The sequence below is a fragment of the Mirounga leonina genome, unplaced genomic scaffold, assembly GCF_011800145.1.
Source record: "Mirounga leonina isolate KUSES-001 unplaced genomic scaffold, KU_Mleo_1.0 Mir_104, whole genome shotgun sequence".
Taxonomy (NCBI): domain Eukaryota; kingdom Metazoa; phylum Chordata; class Mammalia; order Carnivora; family Phocidae; genus Mirounga; species Mirounga leonina.
This window is the reverse complement of record NW_023270231.1, coordinates 3,146,958-3,173,477: the sequence shown is the minus strand read 5'-3', so window position 1 is coordinate 3,173,477 and position 26,520 is coordinate 3,146,958. Positions and strand designations below refer to the sequence as shown.

At 42.8% G+C, this 26,520-nt stretch overlaps 1 protein-coding gene and 1 pseudogene across 6 annotated transcripts in view; one reads left to right on the top strand and one right to left on the bottom strand.

Annotated features, from left to right (window-relative positions):
- Window positions 1-26,119, top strand: part of TIMD4 (T cell immunoglobulin and mucin domain containing 4) — a 61,588-nt gene extending 35,469 nt beyond the window's left edge. For 2 of the 6 annotated variants that reach the window (XM_035013057.1, XM_035013016.1), the window contains exons 5-8: window positions 125-208; window positions 18,317-18,363; window positions 19,730-19,823; window positions 19,933-20,570. In XM_035013057.1, the coding sequence (XP_034868948.1) occupies window positions 125-208; window positions 18,317-18,363; window positions 19,730-19,823; window positions 19,933-20,156 (449 nt within the window). In that variant the 3' untranslated portion in view covers window positions 20,157-20,570. The other 4 variants (XR_004680726.1, XM_035013025.1, XM_035013039.1 and 1 more) reach the window with 4 other exon arrangements.
- LOC118017653 lies at window positions 8,601-8,789 on the bottom strand (annotated as a pseudogene).
- Window positions 26,120-26,520: the final 401 nt, after the last annotated feature.

The window sequence follows — 26,520 nt, the reverse complement described above, 5'->3', positions numbered from 1 at the left end:
TTAATTAGCTCTTCTTTTCTTTTTTATGACAGAAGTTAGTTTAGGGGACAGTGAAGCACCAAAAATAAAATGACAGGTGTTTACTGAAGTTTGTTTTCTCTTTCCCTTCCCCCCCCCCCCCAAGAGTCCAAAGGTTGGTTCCTCCAGTCAACATTCCAGGAGTCAACGTGGGAAATGAGTGACTCAGTGACGTTTCCTCAGATAAGAGGTAAAGGGCTATGCTCCCGAGCATGGTTTTGTCTGACTGTGGGAACGATCTGATCTGTCATCTGCCTGCTTATCTTGGAATTCAGCTATTTTGGTTCCGTTGTGGTCACATCCTCCATCTACCCACAAGCTAGGATGAAAGTGAAACCTGCAAACAGCATCCGAGCTGACTTCTTCCCTCCTCTGCCTCGTTTCTGAAACCCCTCTGTTGGGATTCCCCTTCTTCCTTAGCTGCTTCTGTCTTGAAGTTAGAAATGCCAGAAAATCACTCATTCATCTTAAAAATATATTAGTAATTTATGGTAGAATGCACAAATACTGCACTAATGTATTTTTGTTAGGGATACATAAAATGAGTAGGAAAATGTGCTCTTTGACTCCCTGTCTTGAATCCCAGCCCTTCCTCTGAGATAATCACTGTTATTAGTTGAAGATGAACATTCTTCACATCTTTTTTCTATTGGTTATGTGTGTGTATAGATACAGAAAAATGCAGTTTTGTTTTGTGTGTGGATTTTTAAAAAAATTCTGTCCTAGTGTACGCAGCCTTCTGCATTTTGTTTTATGCACCTAACGTTACCTATTGGACCACTTTCTTCTCCAGTCCATGTAGATCTGCATCATTATGTTAAATTGCTGTATAGTATTTTATACTATGGATACTTATGGTATCCATCGCCCACTAAGGGACACTGAGGTTGTTCTAATATCTCATTACCATAAGTACTTTGCAGGGGACATCCTTGTTGTGAGTGTCTCCTTAAGTGTCTGTGCCAGTGTTTCTCTCACAAGGGGGGTGACCAAGAAGGAGAAGCGCTCGGCCGAAAGAAAACGTGCACCTTTAAATTTAATAGTCATCACAAAATTGTCTTCCGGAAAGGGTTTGCCAATTTATTTTCCCATCCGTGGGGCGTCGGCTTTCCTACATCCTCCCTGCACTTGAGATGACCATTTGTTTCATCTTTTTCAATCTCCCCAGGAAAAAAAATGTCATCTTATGCTTTTGTTGTTCTGATTAACAAAGAGTTTAAGTGTCTTTCTATATGTTTATTAGCCAGAAAATGGTAGTTCTTTAACTCTGTGAAGGAGGCAATGAGACATTACTCACGAAAGCTCAGAAGACAACAATCGGAGGGGAGAGACAAGAGTGAGTGAAAGGGGGATACGTTTTGAAGGAAGACTATAAATCAAGATGAAATGCAAGGGTGATCTAATGTTGAAAAGCTTTGGCACGCACCCCCTCATCCAGCAGGAAGACAGAAAATCTGGACTAGTTGTTGTGACCTGAAGGGAAGCTAGATACCCAAGGTCTAAACTTTCTTTGTCGATGGCATGGGGTGAGGGTGAAGGGCTATTTTCTGGCAGAAGAGAAGGTAGCAACTAGAAAAATGATGGAGGGTGGGCAAGGAGTTTTCAAAATGTTATCTATCATTCAGTCCATTTAAATCTCAAACTATCTTACATTGAATTGCAAGGGAACAAGGGGTCATCTTGATGTTTTACCCTCTTTTGTAATATCCCTGGTAATTTCATTTCTCTCGTCCTTGATAAATTCCAGGGGAGAGAGAATACTCGCAGCCACTAAAGGCTGCACTGCTGGAGAGGAACTTGTTATAAGAAGGTCTATCTCTGTGTTACCTTTACTTATTATGGAAGAAACCAGGATTTATTGAACACGTATTATGTGCTGGTGCAGAGCCAAGCTCTTCTCATGGGTCACTTCATTCAATTTTTCCTTAGCAGATGCTCGTATCCCTATTTTGTGCAACTTTCCCAAGGCCACACAGCTCTCAGGTGCCAGATGCAGGAAGTCTAGCTCTGAGTCCCTGCTCTTAGATATATATTTTTTTGCCTTGCCTTCATTTTTTAAAATTTTTTAAATTTTTATTTTATTTTTAAATTTAATTTTATTATGTTATGTTAATCACCATACATTACATCATTAGTTTTTGATGTAGTGTTCCATGATTCATTGTTTGCGTATAACACCCAGTGCTCCATTCAATACGTGCCCTCTTTAATACCCGTCACCAGGCTAACCCATCCCCCCACACCCTCCCCTCTAGAGCCCTCAGTTTGTTTCTCAGAGTCCATAGTCTCTCGTGGTTCGTCTCCCCCTCCGATTCCCCCCCTTCATTTAAGGCCTTGCCTTCCATTTTGAAATAAAAGGTTAAGTTCATTTCCTTTACTGTCCTCTCTTCCCATTGGTTTTTGTCACGAAAACTTTGTAATCCTAATTGCACTTCCCACCTGCTGAGGAGTTAATTATGTGTCAGGTGCTGTATTAAGGGTGTTTAATGTGCATTTTCTGATTTAAATCTCACAGTGACCTTCTGATCGGGTACAGATAATGTCCCCATTTTACAGACAAAGAAACCGAGGGTCAGAGACTATTAGAGAAGCTGACACCCACTGAAGTGTCTCTTTGTTAAGTGCATTACTTCATTTGACTTTTAACAAGATCCTAGGAGATAGATACCGTTGTCACTTCCGTTTCAGCGTCCATGACCGTTATCTAACTTACCTGGTAAATGGCGGCCTGGCTTTAACCGTGTCCGCTCAACTGTGATGCCACTCTGACACCAGGCTGAGCTGCTTCCCTCCCCACCACACCCCAACCAGTACCCCCCTCTGGGGCCACTTACAGAATAATTCAGAATGAATCCTACTTCTTCATTCCCATGACAACGGTTTCAGTCCATTTTGGAGCCCACATGCTTCTGTGGCGAAATACCCCTGATTCCCTCTTCATTTCTTCATGTAATTTTGGATGGCAAGCCTTCCATGGATGAGGGCTGGTTTAAATCCAAAGAAGATCTGGTCAGAATTATTATTGCCTAAAATTAGCATCACCCAGAGTGGCAATTCTTCATCCTCACTCCCTGGCTCCCTAGAATGGAGTTCAGAGACGTGCAGTGACTTGCCCATGATTACACAGTTGGGCGGAGGGAGAGTTAGGACTCACACCTAGACCTCAAAGATTTTAAACTGTGGCCATGGGCTCCTGGGTTATCTGTGGATTGGCTGGAGTGCGGTATGAACCCCCTGAAATTACATACATAATTCTGTGTGTATATGTGCACACACATTTTTTGGAGGGAATAGTCTAGGACATTTCTTGAGGTTCTCCAGGAAAGCTGCAAAGCTCCAGATGGTTTGGAACCACAATTCAAACACAAACAAACAACAATAAAAACTCTCATAGGTTTCTCCCCTTAACTGAAGAGAGTCTGTTCAAGGAATACAAACTCTGACCCCTCTAGGTGCTTAGGAGCTCAAATCATTCTGTCCAGCCTGAGGGTTAATTTCATTTCTTGCTTGGTGGGAGGAATGTGTGAAATGGTCCCAGATTGTTCCCTTAGGACCTAGTCTCTAACTGGGGAGGGACCCTGAAGCTGTCATCACGAGGCCTGGGATTAAGTCTTCCATTCATTATCCTCTGGTCCTTCTACTGCCTCAGTAACATCTCCGATCCTTTCTTCCTAGTCTTTTCTCCTCACTGTCTCCCGGGAAGCATTGAATGGGCTTGAGGACTCACCATGGGGTCTGAAGTCTCAGGCTTATATCCGAGCTCTGACATTTTGTGTGTGTGTGTGCAGGGTGTTTTTTTTTGGGGGGGGGGGTTGTTTGGTTTTTGTTTTTTGTTTTTTCCAGAACCTCAGGTGAGTTACTTGTTTTATCCTTTTCTAAATCTCTGTTTCCTCAAATGTACAGTGACGATAATAGGAGTACTTAGTTCATAGGACTGTTCAGTGAGGAAATGCGTGAGACAGATGCCTAGGACCTAATTAGTGGCTAGTAAATGATAGTCATCTTGCCGGATTCCTATTTCCTCTCTTCTTTCCACATCTGCTGCTTTTCCTACTCACACACCTTCATCTGCAGGCCACTCCGGCAGGATGACAAGAGGCCACTGCCACCAGCTTCCAGCCGCGTAGTTATTCCTTAGAAGTACAGACACTTTCTGGTTTAAGGATTTTTTTTTAACTGCTAACCATACCAGGGAAACAGCCAATGAGTGACAAAATTACAAACTTGGGAAAGTTAGAAAAGCTTTTAAAATCTCACGGTAGTAATTCTCTACTCGCAATTGGAGGAAATCTGAGATTCTGAAATCTCTTCACTGAGTCCCTTTTAAATCCTCCTCGGATTTCCCAATTATTGTTTTCATTCCTGCTTCTGGACACCTTTCATCTTCTGCTTCTCAACTGTTTTGTCTCTCTCACATTGCTCAGTCTAGGGAGGCTCCACTCTATAATGGAGGCTTGGAAACTGAGTCATGCCGGAAAAAGAGCTGTAGTTGGGTGTGTCGTGGGAGAATTTCTAGATTCGTGTTATTATTCCTTTTATAAGACAACTCCAAGTATGTATCTCCTGCTTCGGTGACCCCTCCACTTTTAAGGCGTTTGCTGCAGACATCCTCTGAAGAAGCCCCATCCAGGCTGGCAAATCCTCACATCCACCCTAAGGCTGCCTAGAAATGGAGCTCAGAGATGTAGAGTGACTTGCCCAAGATCACACAGCTAGACAGGGGGAGAGCTGAGACTCACACCCAGGTTTCAGGGGGTTTAAACTTGTGTTTCTGAATTCCTGGGGAGCGGTGTTGTCTGTGGAAAACCAGGAAACTGAGAAGATGGGAAACTGAGACCGAGGAAAGGCTTGTGAGTTGAGAGGCCTTGCAGTGACTTGGGAAGAGAGCTGAGACCAGAGGCCAGTTCTCCGATCCCATGTGTAGTTGGCCTTTGTTCCAGGATTGGCAGCCACTGTCTCTCAACAGAGCTTCCCCAAGGAGGGATTTCATATTTTCTCCTAAAGTATTAGGATTCACTTTTTCTCAGCCCCCAAATAGATCATTATACCCATCACTTGCATGAAGTCAAAGCTACCAAACCATTTCAAATTTAAGGCACCCATATATGCATGAGGACTTTGCTGTCAATCCAATGAAATTAAGAAAAAATGAACATGCTTTGATAATAATAACATTTTCCCTTTCTTAAGATTCTTACAGTAACTTTTTCTTGGTCCCAGGGTAGGATGGTGAGAGAATGGGGAGGGAACGCTTTTAGAAAGATCTGTTCTATTCCTGGATCTTTCTGTTTTACAAAGTCATCCCAAGCTTCATGGTCCAGAGCAAGCTGGCCTTTCCATGGAGTCAAAGGAGTCTCAGAGAACAAAGTGGTTGGAGATAGGACTTTCTGTCTTTATCTTGGCATTTGGTTTGGAAACATGGAAACAGGCAGCATGATTTTTGGTAAAAGCTTTTCAAATGTGTCATTCATTAAACATGGCTGATTGAGTGGCCTCTCTGTGAATAAGTTGTGACATCTGCTCCACAAGGGGTCACACTTTAGTGGGACGGACAGGCCATGCAGAGCAAACAATCATCCAGTTGTTTTGAGATCAAAGTATAGAAAGGTTTCCTCCTTGGATGAGAACTTCTGCAGGGAACTTCTTTCATTCTGCAGGGAAGGGTAAACAGGCAGGTAGAATGGCATGAGCAAAGAGAGGAGGACTTGATAAGAGCATGAAGTCTTTGGAGATTGTCTAATAGTCCAGTTTCATCTAATGGAGATGGGAAGCAGGGAATGGCCTAGGTTCTTAAAGGACTTGATTGATGGGCTGAAGAATTTAGATTTTATTCCAGGGTAATAAGGAACAATTCATGTTTTCTGGCTAGGGAATGACATTTCCAATTCTGTTTTAGGAGACACTGCTCTGGTAAGAGTGTGGAAGATGTATGAGAGAGAGCAAGCCTGGGGGCAGAGAGGCTACCCAGGAGGCTCCCGTAATAATTCAGGCCAGGGATGAGTGTCTAGACTAGAATGATGGCAGCAGTAACTACAGAGAGGAGACAGAGTCAGAGGCACTTCAGAGTTAAGATCCAGAGGACTTGGTAACCCGAGTAAGAATGAAGGATGACAGATTCTCTGTACTTGGGAGATTAGATCGATGTGACAGGTTAACAAGTGAAGAACCCCAGGAGGAAGAATGAAATCTGTTTGGGAGAGCTGGAGTTCAAAGGGCCCCTGAGGAATGTCTAATGAGCAGCTGGAAATGTGGAGCTGGGTTGACGTATGGATGCCTGGGTGGGGATGGGTGTCTTTGATGATTGGCATCTACTTCTGATCAAATAATAATTCCTGTGATTCACATTAAAATTGCTGAACAGGGACTTGCTACTTAACCAATACTTTAATACATATTATCTCATAAGGGACAGTTCAGGGCTGTAGATACAATTTGGGGAATCACTGATAATAAATGGCACTTATTGAGTGCCTATTATATACCAGGCCTGGGTGCATTGTCTCATTGTTAGGCATTGTCTGGATCTGTGAGAAAGATTCTATTATTATGTCCATTATAAAGGAAAAGTAACTGAAGTTTGGAGACATTAAAAAATTTGCCAGAGGGGTGCCTTGGTGGCTCAGTTGGTTAAGTGTCTTGACTCTTGATTTTAGTTCAGGTCCTGATCTCAGGGTCCTGGGATTGAGCCCTGGGTCAGGGTCCATGCTCAGTGGGGAGTCTGCTTCCCCCCCTCTCCCTCTGGCCCTTTTCTACCTCCCCCCTCCAAAATAAATAAATCAATCTTAAAAAAAAAAAGAAAGAAAGAAATTTTCCAGAGTTTGGACCCTGGGTCTTTTGGCTCTTGAAACTGAACTTCTAAGCACTTTATTATATTGTCTCATTAGCACAGGGGTAATTGAAACTCCTGTGGAATCACCTAAAGATATTGTGTGAGAGGAAGAGAGAAATGAAGAGGTACAAGCCCATAAAGTAACAACTACTTTGGGAGAGGAGGCAGAGAGGAAGACAACAAAAGTAGGAAGGGATCCAGGAGAGCAGGAGTGCAGAGAGGGCTGGCCTGACAAAGATTATAGAGGGTGTAGTCAAATATTAGGAAATTCAGAATGCGGGTCAAGTAGGATGAGCACTTAGGTGGCTGTGAACTGTGACGGGGGACCATTAGGTGAGCAGTGTTAGTTCTATGGGTGGAGGCACTGAAGTCCAAGATGAGCAATTGTTAAAGAATGAATGTTAGGTATTCTTTCAAGAAGTGTGAGGATGAATAATTTAGAGAAGGGGATAGTGAATGGAGCAAGGTTGGTCCTGGTGTAGGAGAGGGGGATCAGTCAAAAATGAGGGTTTGGTCTAGAAATGGAGGTAAGAGAAAAGGGAGTGAGGATAGAATAAATGAAGGTGTGGAGCAATCTGATCTCATGTTGACCTCCCAGGGGGACAGGAGAACAGAACCAAGACCTTGAACTTTGAGGTCATCTAGTCCATGTATACCAGACCTGGCCATGGCCTGGAACCCAGGGCGCTTAGTAAAAATATAGATTGCTCTAGTCTACCCAAGACTTACAGAATTAGAACCTCTGGGGGTGGGTCCAAGAGATTGTATGCTTACAAACTTCTTCGGGAGATTCTTTTGAAGCCAGTCCATCCCTGGCCCCAAGAAGGCATTTAGGTTTCGCTGGTGTAGTGCACACTCCTTGTTCTACATAGAAGGAAACTGAGGCACAGGCATAAAAAAGTTCAAAGAGAAGTGGGAACGAGGCCCCGGGTATGACTCTCTTCTGACTCTTAAAGCAGAACTCTTTCCCCTACACTGTGCTATTTCATTAAAGACAAAATCGAGCCATGTCAGAACTTGACACTTTTCTGGGTCCTCGGTTGATCAAGGACATAAGGATGTTGTAGGGCGAATTACCATTTTCAGTACAAGTTCAGCGGAAGGACCAGAGGAAGGCAGGGGAATGAAGCAAAGCTCATTTTCACTCACAAATGCCATTTTTTAGGAGGAAAAAAATTGGATGCAGTTGATTTCAAAGTCAACATTTTTCGCGAGGCATTAGCTGATTTGTTTTATCTCTCATGGCCACGCCGTCCACAGGCTCGAATCAGTTGGTAGGCCGGCAGTCTGGAGATAAAGGCAAAGGACAAAGAATGGATCCTCATGATTCTTCTCACAATAGCATTTCTATTCTACCAACTGTACAAATGATATCTTTTCATTAATAAAGTTGGGATTGAATCTGTGTAATTCTAACATCTAACCGCTCACCTTCAAAAAGGTCAACCAAATAAGAACAAAGAGTGTTGCCAAGCTTTAAGAGATGTACGACCGTGGTAAAGCAAGCAGAGTGGAAAAGAAGTAAGATGCCAGCCACTGAAATAGAACAGGGAGCCAGTCCTAAGATGGGTCCTCATTATTGGATAACCAAGTGAGCTGGGTGACCACTCTGACCAAAATGTTCCTCTGACACGGAGCTAGGCACTGGAGAGATCTCTGGTCTCCCAGCAGGTAGGATAAATGGCACACTTGAGCAAGTTCTGTGAGGAGGTGAAGCATCTGTTCTCGCACTGTGATCAAGTCATTGACTAAAGGTACTAATACCCTTTGGCAAGAGCCTCCCTGCACTTGCAACCTGTGAACCCTGGGATGCTTAGCAGCAGAGCAGAGGGCGGGCAGATGTGGGATGTGGAATCAGATATCACTGGAAAAAGTTTTCAATCAACAATAATCATGCCTCAGATAAACCTAGCTGGCTATGATACCGCCACTGAGCAAAGCTTTACCGTTTGCTAGCAATCATTACTAGCTATGCAGCCTTGGGCAAGATATGGGACCTCTCTGAGTTCCAGGTTCCTCCTCTTTCAATAATTTTGCCCAAGTTTACTTACCTCAGTAGATTTATTTTTTTAAATACTTTTTAAAAAAGATTTTATTGATTTATTTGAGAGAGAGAGAGAGAGAGAGAGAGAAAGAGAGAGAAATCATGAGCAGGGCAGAGGGCCAGAGAGAGGGAGAAGCAGACTCCTGGCTGAGCAGGGAGCCCGATGCGGGGCTCAATCCCAGGACCCTGGGATCATGACCTGAGCCAAAGGCAGATGCTTAACCAACTGAGCCACCCAGGCGTCCCATCAGTAGATTTCTTTCGAAGTTCAAAAGTGATAATAAATGTGAAAGTGTTTTGTGCACATTCAGCTGCTTACATTGTGCTCATCATCATCATCATCATCATCATCATCAATAATAATAGAATCTCCTTTCCAGAAACTGCATCCACCAAAGCAGCCAAAGATTAGGGTTCCATTCCAAATGGATCCTTCCTATTGTGCCATGAAATAGCAAGATCATTCACTCTCCAGCACTGATCTTTCCATAGCGAGTGTGTGTGAGCACTTGCCATGTTTTCCAAAGGCTGTAAAGCTCAGAGGATAAGAGCTTGGGCTCTGTGAGTAAATAATCCTGAGTCTGAGATTTGCTCTCTCCTCTCCTAGCTACATGACTTGAGCAAGTCACCTGACATCTCTAGGCCACAGGATTCTCACTGTGCAGTGAGAACAATAATGGAATCTACTGCAGAGCATTTTTTGAGATCAAACATGGAAGTCCTTCACATTGTGCCTGGCATGTAGTATAGTTAAGTGCTTGATATATGGTGTCCATTTATTATTATTGTTCTTGTTGTTAATGCTTCTGAGGTTTCTTGGTAAAATGAGGACTTTGCCACCTTCCTCAATCAAGATTTATTGATCAGCTGGGGGTAGGAAGAGCCGTGCCAGACATTGCCCTTCAGGGAGGAGTCTGGGGGGGAAGGATTAGGGATGGGGTCTTATCTATGCATTACTGAGACCCTCAGATATTGGCACATGAAAGCAGGATCCTGAGGTGACAACTCTGGGCTCTCAGAATGATGACATTTTTGTTGGTGGGGAATCCTTGGAGGCAGTGGAAACTTGAGGCCAAGTTTGGAACTCAGTGAGTCTTAATGGTGTTCTACAGTCCTTGGTTTCCTTCTGTCACCTCATCGGCGTGAAATGTGAAATCATCTTACCATTCCTTCTGCTTTAGGAACCACATTGGGTGCCAAAACAATTTGCCCACTGTTCCTTTTCAAAATTAAAAAAAAAAAAAAGGTCCTCACCCAATTTTGCCCCTGGTGCTAAGGAACATCTGACTCAAGTATGTAATAATTGATTTATTTAAGTATATAGTGCTCTTCTTGATCATTGAACATATTAAAAACATTCAGGGGTCTCCAAAATTTAAGGGAAGTCTTTGAACTCAATAAATGTGTGTTTCTATTTTCAAAAGGCTTTTTGAAATTCCAAATCTGCGGGAATGCTGCCAGGCAAGTTCAGAAAATATGGGTTCTAGTCATTTCCTTTCTTACTCATCGCTATGAAACCTTGAGTAAGTGAAACTGTCTCTAGATTTTAATTTTTCTCTTGATGAGGAGATAATTTCTAATTCTTTTCAAGTCTAAAATACTCAGACGGATTAGGGGAATCTTTTTTTCTTTCCTTTGGCTTTTTAAGACCATACCACTAGTGGTCCAGAAGGGGGCAGCATAAGCCAGATGCTGCCGTGGAAAAAAACCACTGAAGGGTTGAAGTTGTCACTTTTTTTTTTTTGCCTAGGGACTTGAATTTATTTATTTATTTGTTTGTTTGTTTGTTTACTAATTAAATTTTATTTTATTATGTCATGTTAGCCACCATACATCATTAGATTTTGATGTAGTGTTCCATGATTCATTGTCACTTTAAAAAATTCTATGATTACGTTAAGATTGTATCGAGTTGACTTGTATCAAAACTAAATCTGTTTTAAAAGTAGAGACAGATGAGTCCTTGTGTCTATGAATATAATGATGAGTCAAAATATGTACTATCAGGGCACCTGGGTGGCTCAGTTGGTTGGGCGACTGCCTTCGGCTCAGGTCATGATCCTGGAGTCCCTGGATCGAGTCCCACATCGGGCTCCCTGCTCAGCAGGGAGTCTGCTTCTCCCTCTGACCCTCCCCCCTCTCATGTGCTCTCTCTCTCTCAAGTAAATAAATAAAATCTTAAAAAAAAAATATGTACTATCAGTTTCAAAATGTACCCACTGAGAAGATAGAGTGCTTTTATTTCCAGTTGATTTCTGGCATGAAGCCCACTGGCTAGAAAGTTTATATTTTCAAATAGGATTTTAATATGCTCTTTTTCTTTTCTCTCAGAGTGGTTATAATCATGATTTTTTGAGTCATTCAGAGTTGGGTTCAAATTTCCTTTTATTATGTATGGTTACCTTGAGTGAGTGATTTAAACTCTTTCAGCCTCAGTTGATAATGTCTGTAGAATGGACTGTATAAGCACTAAATGAGATCATTTACATGAAGTGCTTATCGCTATGACAGGCACACTGTAGTGTTCAATAAATTGATTTTGATAGGGAGTACCTAGTAATTTTGAAGCCAATTTCTGCCCAATGGGATGGGAACAGGGGTGATAATTCAAAATGGATTTTAAAAGATTTTCTTATCTAAAAATTCAATGCCATTCCAGATCTGCAAAGAGCACATAGTTTTATTTTAGTGGGTGGGTTCGAGTCTACCACCTTAGGCATAACCACCTTGAAGTGCAAGTCTCATCACCCTAGGGTCTGAAGGTCTGAAGGTTTTAAGATTAAAATTATGCTCTGATAACTACACCAGAAGTCAGCAAACTTTTCCTGTAAAGCGCCAGATAGTACCTATTTTAGGCCTTACAAGCCATGCTGTTAGTCTCAACTGCTCAGCTTGGCCCTTTTGTGCAAAAGCAGCCAGAGGTAACGTGAACAAATGGTTACCACCGTGCTCCAATAAAACTTTATTGATTGGCATGGAAAATATGAATTGCCTGTAGTTTGCATGTGTTATGAGTTATTCTTTTTTTTTTTTTTTTTCCTCAACCACTAAAAAATATAAAAACAATTCTTAGCTCTCAGGCTATACAGAAACAGGCAGCAGAGTGCATTTGACCTTCAGGTCATAGTTTGCCAACGCTTGATCTACACCATCCAGATACAGGACACATTCTTTAGAAAGGGCAGATGTGAGTCTCTTGCAACAGGACTCTCCCAGTACAGGCCCTGAATATTGCTTCCTACCCTACCCTGGATGGTAAGCCCTTTAAAGGCAAAGGGAGTGTTTTTATGTTACGGTCTTCACATTTGCACTTTTTTTTATTTTTTAAATTTTTTAAATTTTTTTTTAAAGATTTTATTTATTTATTTGAGAGAGAGAATGAGATAGAGAGCATGAGAGGGGGGAGGGTCAGAGGGAGAAGCAGACTCCCTCATGAGCAGGGAGCCTGATGCGGGACTTGATCCCGGGACTCCAGGATCATGACCTGAGCCGAAGGCAGCCGCTTAACCGACTGAGCCACCCAGGCGCCCTACACTTTATTTTTATATGTTCTAAAATAAGTACATGCTCTTGTGTTTTTTTTTTTTTTTTAATATTTTATTTATTTGACAGAGAGAAAGACAGCCAGAGAGAGAACACGAGCAGGGGGAGTGGGAGAGGGAGAAGCAGGCTTCCCACTGAGCTGGGAGCCCGATGCGGGGCTCGATCCCAGGACCCTGGGACCATGACCTGAGCCGAAGGCAGACGCTTAACGACTGAGCCTTCCAGGTGCCCCAAGTACATGCTCTTGTAAAAGAAAACAGCAAAACAGTATAAAGTGAAATTTCCTTGCATTCCAAACATTCTTCCCAACCCCTCACCACAAATGACCAAGAAGAAGATATAATTACTCTAACAGTGTGGGCTATATTCTTTCAGATCATTTTCTTTTTCTTTTTGAAAACTATTTATTTATTTTTAGAGAGAGAGCAAGGGAGGGGCAGAAGGAGAGGGAGAGAGAGAGAGAGAGAGAATCCCAAGCAGGCTCCATGCACAGGTTGGAGCCCAACATGAGGCTCAATCCCAGGATCCTGAGATCACGACCTGAGCCAAAATCAAGAGCCTAATGCTTAACCAACTGAGCCACCCAGGCACTCTGGATCATTTTCATTTTCTAATGACATAGTAACATCTATCACTATTTTTTACAAAAATTCTAAAATTTTTTACAAAATAATTTTAAAGCTTGCTTTAACATCTATTGAACAATTTTTGTTAAACAAATCTTTATTGCAAAGCCACTATGTATCATGCATATATTAGATTGAACCATATGAAATGCTGATATTTAAACCACTTTTTAAAAGCTTTTTGTTTTGAGACAATATTAGAATCAACACAAACTTGCAAAAATAGTACAGAGAAATCTATACCTTCCTCCACCTTCCCCCAAACATCTTACATAACTATAGCACATGGTCAAAGAGGGAAATTGACATTGGCATCATACAATTAACAAGTCTACAAACTCTACTTGGATTTCCCTGGTTTTTACATGCATTCATTCTTTAAAAGCAAAAAAACAAAAAAGCTCATTTTATATATATCCTGAACATCTTTGTATGTCAGTACTCATATCTAGGGGTGTGTCTTACTAATAGCAACACCTAGCTCTTCTTTAGCTGAGAGTTAATGGGTTTCTAACAGCGATCTTCAAAGTTTCACTTAGAAGGTCACTGTGGCATTGCTTCAGAGAAATGATACACACCCCAAGGGTTTGCTCTTGACTCAGGCATCTTGCAAAGTTTCCAGTGATTAACACGTGGTATATATTTTACAGTTAAAATTCTCTCATTTGAGAAAATTTAGAAAGTAGACAAAGTATTGAAAAAAATTTTAATTGCCTATAATATTTCCACTCAAAGTCAGATGTATTTAGTCTTTCAGTATTTTTAAATTTTCTTTGTGGAGCAAGAGGTATGCATGTGTTTGTATGTTCTTAAGTATTTACATACTCAATTCCTATACTAAGTATAGCTTTTCATCCTTTTTGAAAAATTACTGTGAAATGATCATTTTCTTGGGTCATTCAAATTCTTTGTAAAAAGGCATCCAGAAATATAAAGGATAAAAAGGACATAGGAGATCAGTTGTGCAATACCAGCATTTTCGGATGAATAAACTGTGGCTCAGAGAGAGGTGATGTCGTGCCTGAGGTCACGCAGTCAGGAAATGTGGGATACACAGACACTCAGTGAAGGGTGGGGGAGGCCCAGGTGTAGCTTCACAGCGCTCCAAGGTCTGGGGTTCAGTTTTGCAAGAATTCCATTTTGCCAGAATACCCATGCCTATCAAGAACTCAATCAAGAGCCTAAAATTAAACCGGTAAGCCAACTTACTAATTTACAATGAGAACTCTGTCAAGAGGGTCCATATTTTGGTATTTTTTAATGTAAATATGTTCTCACCCCGTAGGCAAATCTAATTATTAATCAAGTATTGGTGAATCCATAGAGTCGGGAAAAGTATAGTTAAGTTGAAGATTCTTTTATTGTTATTACATGTTAATTAATTTCTTTTAGGTAGAAAACATATATATGGTGAAGGTACAAAGTGTATAAAAAATTTTTAAGTGAGGGGCGCCTGGGTGGCTCAGTCATTAAGCGCCTGCCTTCAGCTCAGGTCATGATCCCAGGGTCCTGGGATTAAGCCCCGCATCAGCTCCTTGCTCAGCAGGAGGCCTGCTTCTCCCTCTCCCACTCCCCCTGCTTGTGTTCCCTCTCTCTCTCTGTCTCTCTCTGTCAAAATGAATAAATAAAATCTTTAAAAAAAAATTTTTTTTTTTAAATGAAAGGTCACTCTTCCTTGCATCCCTTGTGCCCATCCCCAGGGGAAGATCTTAATGACTACTGTGTCTCTGTATTATTTTCCCAGGGATGCTGTAAATAAAAACTTACCAGAAATGTAGCGATGTGAAATGACACAAGTTTATTATCTTATGGTTCTGGAAGTCAGAAGTCCTAAAATTGAGGTGTCAGCAGGGCCATGCTCTCTCTAAAGGCTCTAAGGGAAGATCCTCCCTTTGCCTCTTCCAGCTTCTGGTGCCCCTGGGATTCCCTGGCTTGAGGTCACATCCCTTCAATCTCTGCCCGTCCTTATGTGGCCTTCTTTGTGTGTGTCTCTCTGTGTCTTCTCTCCTTACAAGGACACCTGCCATTGGATTTAGGGCCTATCCTAAATCTAGGATGGTTTCATCTCAATATCCTTAAACAAATTACATCTGCAAAGATGCCCTATTTCTACAAGTTCACAGTTGGAGGTTCTGAGTGCACATACATTTGAGGAGGACACTATTCAACTTACCACAGTTCCCCTCCCACAGAATTGCTTTTCTTGCAAGTCTGGGGTGGGGGGCACTCCTGTCTTGGCCTGAATGTGCTTGTTTAAGAGTTCAGGGTCTTAAGAATGTAAGGGCCAGGGCGCCTGGGTGGCTCAGTTGGTTAAGCAACTGCCTTTGGCTCAGGTCATGATCCTGGAGTCCCGGGATCAAGTCCCGCATCGGGCTCCCTGCTCGGCAGGGGGTCTGCTTCTCCCTCTGATCCTCCCCCCTCTCATGCTCTATCTCATTCTCTCTCTCAAATAAATAAATAAAAAATCTTTAAAAAAAAAAAAAAGAATGTAAGGGCCACAGTAGCACAGAAGACCCAGAAACGAGTAGTCTTCACTTGTCTACCCCATCCCCTAGCTGTTAGCATCGCTCTTCCACAAGGAACAAAAATCACCATCCACTTGTGTTCCTTGTTGCTATTCAGTGTCTAATACCGTCTAACACTGTGGCTTTGGAGTGCTTCTCACTGGGGCTTTTGGCATTTTCAGAAGAAGAGGAGGAAGAGGAGGAGGAGGAAAAAGAGGAAGGGGAGGAGGAAGAGGCGGAGAAAGAAGAGGAGGAAGAAAAGGAATAGGAGGAGGAAGAGGAGGAGGGAGGAGAGGAAGTAGGGGTCGGTAACACCCCGCAGTGTTTGTGTTTGCAAAATGTCTCTGCCATTAGACAATTCCAATTTAAAATACGGATTAGCTCTGACAAAAGTGACCTAGGCTGGCTTTTCTCTTGGATGGTTTCCAATTTCGGTCTTATCCATCACAAATGATTTTAATACTATAGGATTTTGACAGAACAGGGGTAGGAGTTTTGAATTCTTACCTGCAATTCCCAGCTCTAGGGAATAATAGCGGAGAGAAAAACAACAATAACTGAGTTGTAGGATATGAAAACATGCTGAATTTTCCCCTCTGAGTTTTACGCTCGTAGGCATTCAACAAGTCACTTTCCTGTCGAACAAATAAGCTCTCTTATACCAAATTATGAGCCTTAGAAAACCTATCACATTTTTTCTTCCGCCTCAAGTACAAGGAAAATTGGGAGAAACAATGATCAATTTCAGTAATTATTCACCTAGATTTTTACTATACTCAGTCCTTGTCTATGTGCAGCTTTATGTTCTGTTTCTATCGGCAGGTTTTATTGCACATACGATTTCATATCCTTTCTAGGCATTTTCTCCTGCCCTGGCTTCCATGACACTGGTCTCACTTTCTGCTCCCTGCTGTTTGTTTCTTCTACTTCTTTCTCGTTTGCCTTCTCTGTCCACCTTTCAAGTGCCGGGGTTTCTTAGGATTCCTGCTCTTCTCTCTCTGGACATGCAACCCTTGGATTTCTTATACATTCAGTGGATGTTAACTGCTCCCTGGAGACTGATGACTCCCAAACCAGTATCTGCAACTCCAACCTTTCCCTGAGTTTGGTTCAGATTCGAATCCATCGACTGCGTGTGAGGCGAGTGGTGTTTACGTGTGTCTCTCGGGTCCCTTACGCAATGACTATGAATTTGAACCCGGTACCTTTCTTCCCTGGACTGAGCCTTCTGCTCTGGCTGTGCCTAGTCTAGGAGGACAGTGGGACAATGGCCGAGAGTCTCAAGAAGGAACCTGCGGGTTATCTAAGACTTGTTTCTTTCTCACCCCGACGTTCAGTGTCCACATCCTCCTTGCTAAGCATTTCTAAAATCTGTCTCTCTCCCGTCATTTCTGTTAGCTCTGAATTTCAGACCTGGGATCAGATGGTAATTGATCATCTCATCTTGGCTATTTCCTTATCCTCTTAACTTGACCATGGCGCGCTTAAAATGTTTCTGTGATGTCCCACTGCTTACAGAATTAAACGGAGACTTACCAGCATGAAACAAAGGCCTTCCCTGACCGGTTCCTGCCCGTCTCTGTGGTCATCCCCTGCCACCCCCCCCACCCAGCTCCCCCATTTTCTGCCTTCACGGCTGCCTGCCATTCCACCCAGAAGCACACTGTTTCATGCTTCCACGGCTTTGCTGATGCTGCGCTTCCTAAAAGGCCTTTACCATCTTTCTTTGCTAATTCTTACACAACCTTAACTCAGCTCAAATGTTATTCATTCAACAAACGCTTATTGAGCACCAAGTGTGTGCCAGGCTGTGTTAGGGTTCCCCTGTTGGGCAAGCAGAGAGGGACACTGTCCTCAAGGAGTTTAATCCTAGCAGCTCTCACTGAGCTACGACACTGGGCTACGTGCCTCTCCCTCTTCCCGCCCTCCCCAGCAACCTCTCACAGCCCATCGTTACCCTTGGCCTATGAGGCCGAAATGACCTTCTGGTCCTCCTACAAATTCCTACTGTGAATTTCATGGTTGCGGGGGGCATGCTGTATTCATCTTAGCATTCTAAGTGCCTGGGACTGTGCTTAGCACAGTGTCTCGCTTGTTGAACTCAACTCTCAGTTATAAATAAATGAGCCCATGACTCAGCTTAAACTTTCCATTCTCGAGGATACCTACCCTTGATCCTCCAGAAGAGGTCAGTCATCCTTGTGATATGTCCCTATCCGTATCTATTTATTGTACTTATTGTTCTATTTATTCCCAGAATGTTGCACAATTGTAACATTATTTTTTTCGACTATTCACCTTATTTGCTTAAATTTGGTTTTCTGCACTAAGTTGTAAATTTCGTCAACAAGGTTGATGGTACAGCTAGCAGAGTACATGGCCTATGATAAATGCTTAATAAATATCTGTTAACTGATAGACACGTTTTCTTACTGGGTAAAAATCCCGGATGCATTGCTGGTACCTGCTGAAAATTTAGACCCAATCGCCTGCTGGCCTCGTACCCCGTTCTACCCATCTATAAAATGGAGATGTTCCTGTGGGATAATGTTGGATAGCAGATGAGCTTCAGATAAAATCATCTCAAAACAAATGTCTTGTAAATAAATGATATAAAAAAAGGAAAGATGGGATTAAAAGATTAAACACCTCAACTAAAATTCCAGATGAGCTTTGAAATGCCTATTGCAGGATGTGGTATTTTATTCCCTGACAGGAAATATAAACATTTCCCCCCCTTTTTCCTTCCCAGCAACGGAGACAGAAATGTCTGTGCCAAATGGAGTAGAATCAGAACAGGTAAAATTTTTGTGAACTATTTGAAGCATATGACTTCGATTTTTAAAATCCAGAATAGAGGTTTGCAGAAATGAACTGGGGAGGCAAATATATCTGAGCAGCAACTGTGGGGAAATAGCATAGCTGAGCAATTCGTAGGCTGGCGCCTAGTGCTCTTGGCAGAAATAACGTTCCCATCGTTGCCTCTCTATGTGCAGACACTTTGAAAAACAAAAAGAAATAAAAAGGACAAAATCATGGCAAAATCATTCTGTGTGCCTTCTGTGTGGCCCAGGATTAGTGACATCCTGCAGGATCGACACTTGCCACCAGCATCCTTCTTATTTGCTGAGTGTACCCTTCATTAATTTTTATGATCACAAAAGTGATTCAAGCTGCTTTAAGTAAAAACTGCAGGCAGAATCGACACCTATAAGGGGAAAGTGAAGGCCCCCCATCCCTTCTTTCTTCTTTCCCTCCTCCCTCCTGAGAGGGAGATTGTTGCCCCTCCTTGCTGTGTCAAGAAAAGGTGTCAGGACCCCTTTATGCTCATAAACATTAAGACAGAAATTAAAAACAATGTTTATTAATTCATTTAAAAGCAAGAATAACAAAACAAACCCATGACATGTTGACGTAAGTAACATTTTATGAAAAATAACTATCTTTTCCCAAATGAAAAAATATTAGAAAAATGGCATTGGGTGGCATTGTTTTACGTTTCTGCAAATCTCGTGAATGTCTTACGTTTTGCGCAAATCTCGTGGATTGTTTTACGTTTCTGCAAATCTCGTGAATCCCTGACTGGGAGGCAGAAATTCCCTTATCTGCCTGCATATTCTAGCATCGGAAGGATGACCTCAGCACATTATTTGTCAAGTCACCTCGGGGAAAACTCCACTGTCCATCTCATGAGAGTGACAGTGAAAATGGCAAATAATGTTTCGTGAAAATCATTTTGATCTCATGGGTCCCCTGGCTACACTTTGAGAACTTGTGCTGTAGAAAATTTGAAACTGAGTTCCATTTTCTCTTGAATCTTGTTGCCTCCGGAGGTCTAAGTCAGCTGTGAGGAGAGCTGCCTGGGACTGGGTAGAAGATTTCCTATCTTCAGACCCCTGAACATATGCCTGAGCATATGCCTGAGGTCGAAGACAGGAAAATTGGGTGGTCTGGGTAAATGTTCCAGGTTTTCAGAGATTTTCCAAGAAATTCTGATTTGTAAGGCTGTTTTGTTTTGATCTTGAGCCCTATGGGGGCAAAGTGGGGCTGGGGGGACAAGCAATGAAGCTACTTGGCAAGTGGAAGGTATGACTGGGACAGGAAAATCGTGCGGGGGTAATATTCATAAAGGACTGGCCCGCTCGCCTTCCCCGTGTCTCACCAGGTAAAAAGGGCCATCAGCTCCGCCCTGCTAATGATCATCATTCCCTCCCTGGGATTCGGGCTGTTGGTGCTGCTTGTGGCGTTCTTCCTTCGAGGTAAGGAGGGCAGGCCCCAGGTGGGATGGTGCCCTTTGGAGCTGTGGAGCCTCTAGGAGGATCTGGGAGTGGACTGATTCTGCTTCCTGCCCCTGTCTCCTTCCCTCAGAGTCCCCTTTCCATCATTGTCTCCATCCTGGTCAAGGAGGTAACAGGAAAACTCATTCTCCCTCGGATGCTAAAGCCTTCATGTATCATCTTCCTGATGGAGTTTATATTTTGGAAAAGAAAAACAAGAGCACCTCCATTTTCTGGAAACTCAATCTCTGGCAGTCCTGCTGTTATACTCCTGATGTGTCTAACTGCTTTCCTTCTCATGACTGCCTTAAGTGAAAAGTGCTATTATTATCATCATTGTCTTAGGGCAGGGGAAACCCTGGCCCAGCCTCCTCCTCTGGCTAGGACTGCCCTAGGAAGAAAGCCTCCCTCTGCTGCTCCCCCTGCTTGTGTTCTCTCTGTGTCTGTCTCTCTTTGTCAAATAAATAAATAAAATCTTAAAAAAAAAAAAAAAAGAATGAAGCAGCTTAACACTATTGCCCACAACATGGGAACAGATGTGTAATTGATGGGCACTGCCTTGGGGCCCGAAGAAGCAATCACTTGATCTGATTGAAGGAACAGCTTTCCCTGCCAAAACCATTCCCTCAATTCTCACCTTTGGTCCAACTCCGCTCTTGGTAAGGCAGCTTTGGGCTTTCCCAACATTTCACATGTTCTAGCACAGCTCCTCTGCTTATCCCGTGGCCTTGTCTTTTCAGGGAAAGTCATGAAAACCAGTTGGTTCCCGAAACACACAAGGTAATTCATCTTGCATGACTGATTGTTGTAATGATTGTACAAGCTGTTACAAATGATTAGATACTACTCAGTGGTTTAATGACTTGTGCTCGTGTTCTGATTAAATACAGGGTTGGAGAAGTGTGGCATTAGAGGTGAAAAAGATGTGGGATTTAACTCACTTTAACCTCTGTCTTGGTTAACACTATGTTATGTTCGTCTGAAATACAAATATAAAGGCAGGTTGCATTAATAGAAGCATGGCATGCAAAAGAATGAAGGTGATATGTCTCTGTCCTCTGTGCTCAGAATTTGTTCAACTCTGGGCAATTAATTTTATTTATTTATTTATTTAAGATTTTATTTACTTATTTGTGTGTGAGAGAGTACAAGCAGTGGGAGCGGCAGGCAGAGGGAGAGAAGCAGGCTCCCCGCTGAGCAAGGAGACTGATACAGGACTTGATCCCAGCACTCTGGGATCATGACCTGAGACAAAGGCAGACACTTAACTGACTGAGCCTCCACGGCATCCCTGGGTGATTCATTTTAAAAGGACATTGTTAAACAGGAGTTTATGGAGAAGAAAGTTGGCAGTATGGAAAATGAGAAACATGTAGAATATCATTCCTCGGATTTGGTTCCTCAGCCCAGTATTAGACCATAAGAGCAGTTTTTTTGTTTTGTTTTGTTTTAAATAGTTTGAAGAGTCTTTGGAAAGAGATTTTGGATATCTGTCCTGTTCTATAGCTTTTTGGGAAGGAAATGAAAAGATCTGGTGTAAACTGTGATGAAGACTGTGGCTTCACTTAATTGCATCAATACGAAAATATTAACAAATAAATATTAACAAGTAGGAGAACTGAGACTCAGCAAGGCAGCTTTCCAAGGTCATACACACATTTTGATCTTGATTTTATATTTTGCTAATGTAAATATAGAAATGTTTAATTCCCTTATTGGAATAGACTGGCAAAAGCCCTTTATTTCCCGCGGCGTCAGTTTTCCCATCTGTGAATGGAGAGGCTTAGGTGGAGTCTGAGCCCTTTTCACTCTAACAACCATGGTTAGTTGCGTTGTGAGTTAGCAACATCCCATTCTTTCTGGTCCTGGTGTTTCCCATTCTCAGCCTCTCTTTTCTCCTTACAGGCTAGACAATGTTGGAGAATGTAAAAACAACTTTGATGACATGCAGCATGGAAGAGAAGACGAAGATGGTCTTTTCACACTCTAATGTGCCACTTTTTCTCAGGATTGAGGACCGGGGCATGATGCGGGAATTGTCAAAATAAGTCTTAGAATGTGTTGTTTTGTTTTGTTTTTAAAGCCCCATCTATTCTATTGGTGTCATGATCCAGTCTTGCTTTAATGTCACAAGTGAAAGTACTTTAGAGACCTTTAGCACCTTCTCTGCCAGGTGTTTTAATCTCCTGGGTAGCATCACGGTAAATGATCTTCCAGACTGTGCTTGAATAATTTCGGTGATGGTGAGCTCACTACCACATCTAAAGGAGATCATTCAATCTCAGGTAGTTTTGAGACTTAGAAATATTTAAAACAAAGTCTGTCTCTGGACAGCATCTGCCTATGGATCATAGTGGAACTTACTGTGTTTACACAGAACATGTGTAATCTCTCTTCTCTCTGGCAGCACTCCAGATACTGGACGGAGGGCCTCATGTCTCTCCAAATTGCCCTGTGTCAGGGACACGATTTCTGGTTCCTTCTCTACCCTAGTTGCCTTTGGCTCCTATGCATTTGTATCTCGCTGTTTATGCCCAACTTTTGGAGTGCAGCGCCCCCCTCCAGGGATGGTAGGAGCAACCATGGGTCTGGGTCTCATCAATAATGCCAGAAGCGATGTAGAACTGCACCATAATTTTGGCTCACATTTTCTTTTTTGAGAAAAAATTCTCCCTTAACCAGGGCTCTGTGGGGGCGGGTGTGGTGGCCCAGAGTCAGGAGTTTCCTGCGGCAGTAGGCAAAGGTCCCGGTGGAGGTGGGTGTCAGAGACCTCACTGAAGCTGGCATTTGCCTGGACTCCCCGTCTGCAGTCCTTCCCCTCTCCGATTTGTTCTTCAAGCTGTGGCAGAGATCTCCTTTTCTAAATGCAGATCAGAGAGCCCTGTCTCCCGACTTCTGCTGTGGAAGAAGCACCTGGACTCAGTCTGAGGCCCCAGGCAGCTGCCACAGATGAGTGAGGCAAGGGAAGTGCTGGGGCTGTTCTAAGTGCAACATACCTGTGTCCACTTGAAGACTTTACCACTCCAACTTAGTTAGGATAACGTCCTGGGCAAGCAACACGTGGCCACGGGCTGGAACAAGGCAACCAGTCTGAGACTCCAAAGTCCAGGAGGTAGGGTATGGGTTTTTCCAACTGATGAATTAATAAATACATAATTCTTACGCTGAAACTTCCTGGTCAGGGGAGATTGTTGGTCTAGTTCTCTCTTTCCCTCTCCGTGTAATCAGGATGAATTGGTAGTCTCCTACAAATAACTTCCTAGTATCTAGGGCCCAGGAGAGAGGATCACTTCACTTAGAGAGCTTAAAAACCTAAATGAGATGGAACACACATGGGAAATGCAACAGAATGGAATCAGTGTTGATTTTCCATTTGCACAAGGAAGGACTTTGATGGAGACGTGGTTCTTACAGCTAATTTTTACATGGTGGGTCCACAATCCAACCTTGAGGGTTTAGAACAACCTATTTCTGCAACCTTGACCTTGGCCTTTCTAGACTAAATCAAAGATAACATCCAATCCTTAAACAGCATTTGCTATGGTCTAGGTATCCTACTAAGTGTTTCAAGGCAATTTCTCATGGAATCCTCACAGCAGCCCAGTAAAACAGATATATTACTCCTGCTTTTGGAGTGGAGAAAACAGAAGCAGAGAGAAGCGAAGGAACTTGCCCAAGGTCACATGGACCAACCCCCTATGACAGAGCAGGGCCTTGAACCAGGCTGGAAGGACTCCACACTCTTAACCACTACCCTGTACTTCACAGAAGGGCCTTAATTTAACATTCCGTGCATACAGAACTGCAGTATTGGCCTCCGTTGGGTCCAAATGGATTTTAGTTTGCTCAAATCCATGGTGGCCTGAGTGTTTTGATGGTTCTCCAATCCCAACCCCTTTATAGCTCAATCTTCCCTTGTCCCCATATTATTTGCTCAGAATCTTATTTGCATTCGCAGAGAGAGCCACAAGGAGAACCTAGCAGGAACCTTAATGAAGCCAGGTGGGACACATTTAAATGGGAATGTGTTGAACCAACTCATGAAGAGCTGGAGCCAGCTGTCAGCAGGCTTAATGAAAGGTTAACAGGAATCCGGCAATGGGTGGCTGGAGAGACTCTTTATCTCTCTAAAGAAAACAAAAATTTGAGAAGTGAGCTCCCTGGGTGAAGGCAAGATCAGAAGGAGGAAGCCACTTATAACCAAAAGGCTGGGTCTCAAAATAGAATTTCATCTGGATTTGTAAACATGTTATAGTCGTTAAAAAAAAAAAAGGCATTGTGAGTTCTCAGCTCTCTGAACATCAAAGAACAGCGAAGAGAAGGATGCTGGAATAAGATGAATGCTAATACTGTTATGAGGGTCTTGGAGTGTGCTGGAGATAGCTGCTCACAAAACAGAAGATGTGTTTACTTTCCATCTGAGCTGGAAAGGTGCTGTTTGGAGGTTGTATGCTTTATCCGTGCTGCATATGGAGTGGGGGTTGGGTGTCCAGGAAAGACCCTGACTAATCCAGCAATTCAACTCCCATGTTTTATCTGATGAAACTGAGGCCCAGACTGACAGGGACTGAGTTACCCCAGGCTACACAGGAACCCAGTGCCAGAGGACAGACCTCAACCATGTCTCCCGAACTTCTCTCTGTGGCCATGTCATAAACCTGTTCTTGGATTTTCTAGGTCCACCTGGATCTGCCTGATTATTTACCCTTCTGAGGTCACATTAAGTTCCTGGTGCATGCAACTCAGCATTTCTTTCCCTTGAACCATCTTTCCCAGCACACCCTTGGCCCTGTGGTGGACTCCCGTTCCCAGAAAGAGGAATGAGAATGTGGAAGTGCAAAGCCTGGCTGTTCTGTTGCTTTATGAAGAACACCGCCGTAATGAGGGTGACCAAATTGTCCCATTTTAAAACTCAAAGTCCCACATGCTGGGAACCCCTTCAGGAGCCCCTAATGACTGTAACATGTTTACAGATCCAGGCAAACTGGGATGATTGGTCCACTTAAGTCTGTAACTAAACCAGAGATGGAAACAACCACCCTCTGAGTTCTTGACTCTCTTGCAGTGATCATTTTTTTGCTGCAATAGTACCCAAGTGGAATTTAATTTGTTTAGATCCAGTCTTAAAATAGACTACTAAATCTAGATGCTAGACCCTTATTAATCAAAACATGGGGCTCAGACCATGCCATGGATATCACCTGGGAGCTTGTTATCCATGCAGAAGGTCGGTCCCCACCGTACAGCCCAGAATCAGAATCTGCATTTTAATGAGATTTCCATGTTATTCGTATGAACATTAAAAATTGAGAAATACTGGCCTAAAGTATTGATTTTTAAAGTCAGCTGCACATGGAAATCATATGGGGATTTCAGTAATTAAAAATACCGATGTTTGACTCCTCTCTAGGATCCTGATTTTAATGGGCATGGGGGAGACCTGGCTCTCAGGAGTTCTTAGACCACCTCGGATAACACTAAGGCACAGCAATGACTGTAAGCCACAATTCTGAAGGGAGGGCAGCTTCACACCAGAAGGAATTGTTGCTAATTCATCAGGACAACTTTTGGCCTAAGTTACAAGTTTATGTGGGTCTAGTACCCCACATGATTTTGCTCAAAGAGATGGTCAATAAAATTGTTCAAGAAGATCTGAGGAGACATGATAATGACCTAAATGTCCCAATTACTATGGATGAGGCCCATTAAAGTAATTAAAAACCAAGATATAATATTTGGTCTGTGGAAAGTGATAATGAGAAAACAGAAAAGATAAATGGAGAAAGAATGTCTGGGGGTCAAAGGGGTGCTATTAATCTTTCAGAGACATCAGAGGGATAATGAGATTATGCTAAGATTATAAGAGAAACATGGAAGACTGATTAAGTGGAAACCTTTGTTGCAGAATAAAGAACTTGGTAAAAAGGCAACTCTCTGTCCTTTTGTACCTAAAAATAATGGGAGACCCTTCTTAGGGCACAGTTATTCATTGTCTTAGAAAGATGGTATTCAGCTGCAAGTAAGAGAATACTAAAAAGAGTGACTTAATTAAAGACTTTTAATTAGTTCACATAACTGGAAATCTGGATTTAGGCTGTTTGATGGTTGGTTCAGCAGCTTCATGGAAATGAGATATTGGAGTCTCTGTGGCTTCTTTTGGCTTGTCCCCCAAGGTTGCAATATGGCTGTCATAGCTCTAATGTGCCCTCACACAAAAGGATCCCAAACAGGAAGGCAGGAGGTGGAAGGGAATGGAACTTTCCCCCTAATATGACTTTTATCCTTTATCAAAAAGGGAAATCTGCCATAGAAGTTACCAGAAGACCCTCCCATATGCTTCAATGGACATGTACTTCACTGGACCACATGCCACCCTTTGGCCAAGGGGAATGAGAGATCTGGGACTAATTTACACCAATCATGACTCAGCCCCCGGGGTGTACACATGGCCACTTAGCCAAAATTTACAATGAGCATGGGAGAAACTGAGAATGGCTCTTGGGTCAACAACCTTGATTCCCGGCACACTCACTCATCCAGCCAAAGTGTCTTGGGTGTCTCCTATGTGCCAAAGGGCCCTGTTGGGTGCTGGGCTGTAGGAATGAACTGGACAGACTGAGTCCCTCTTCCCTGACAGCTTATAGTCTACAGAGCCACCTCCATCTGTATTATGCATTCT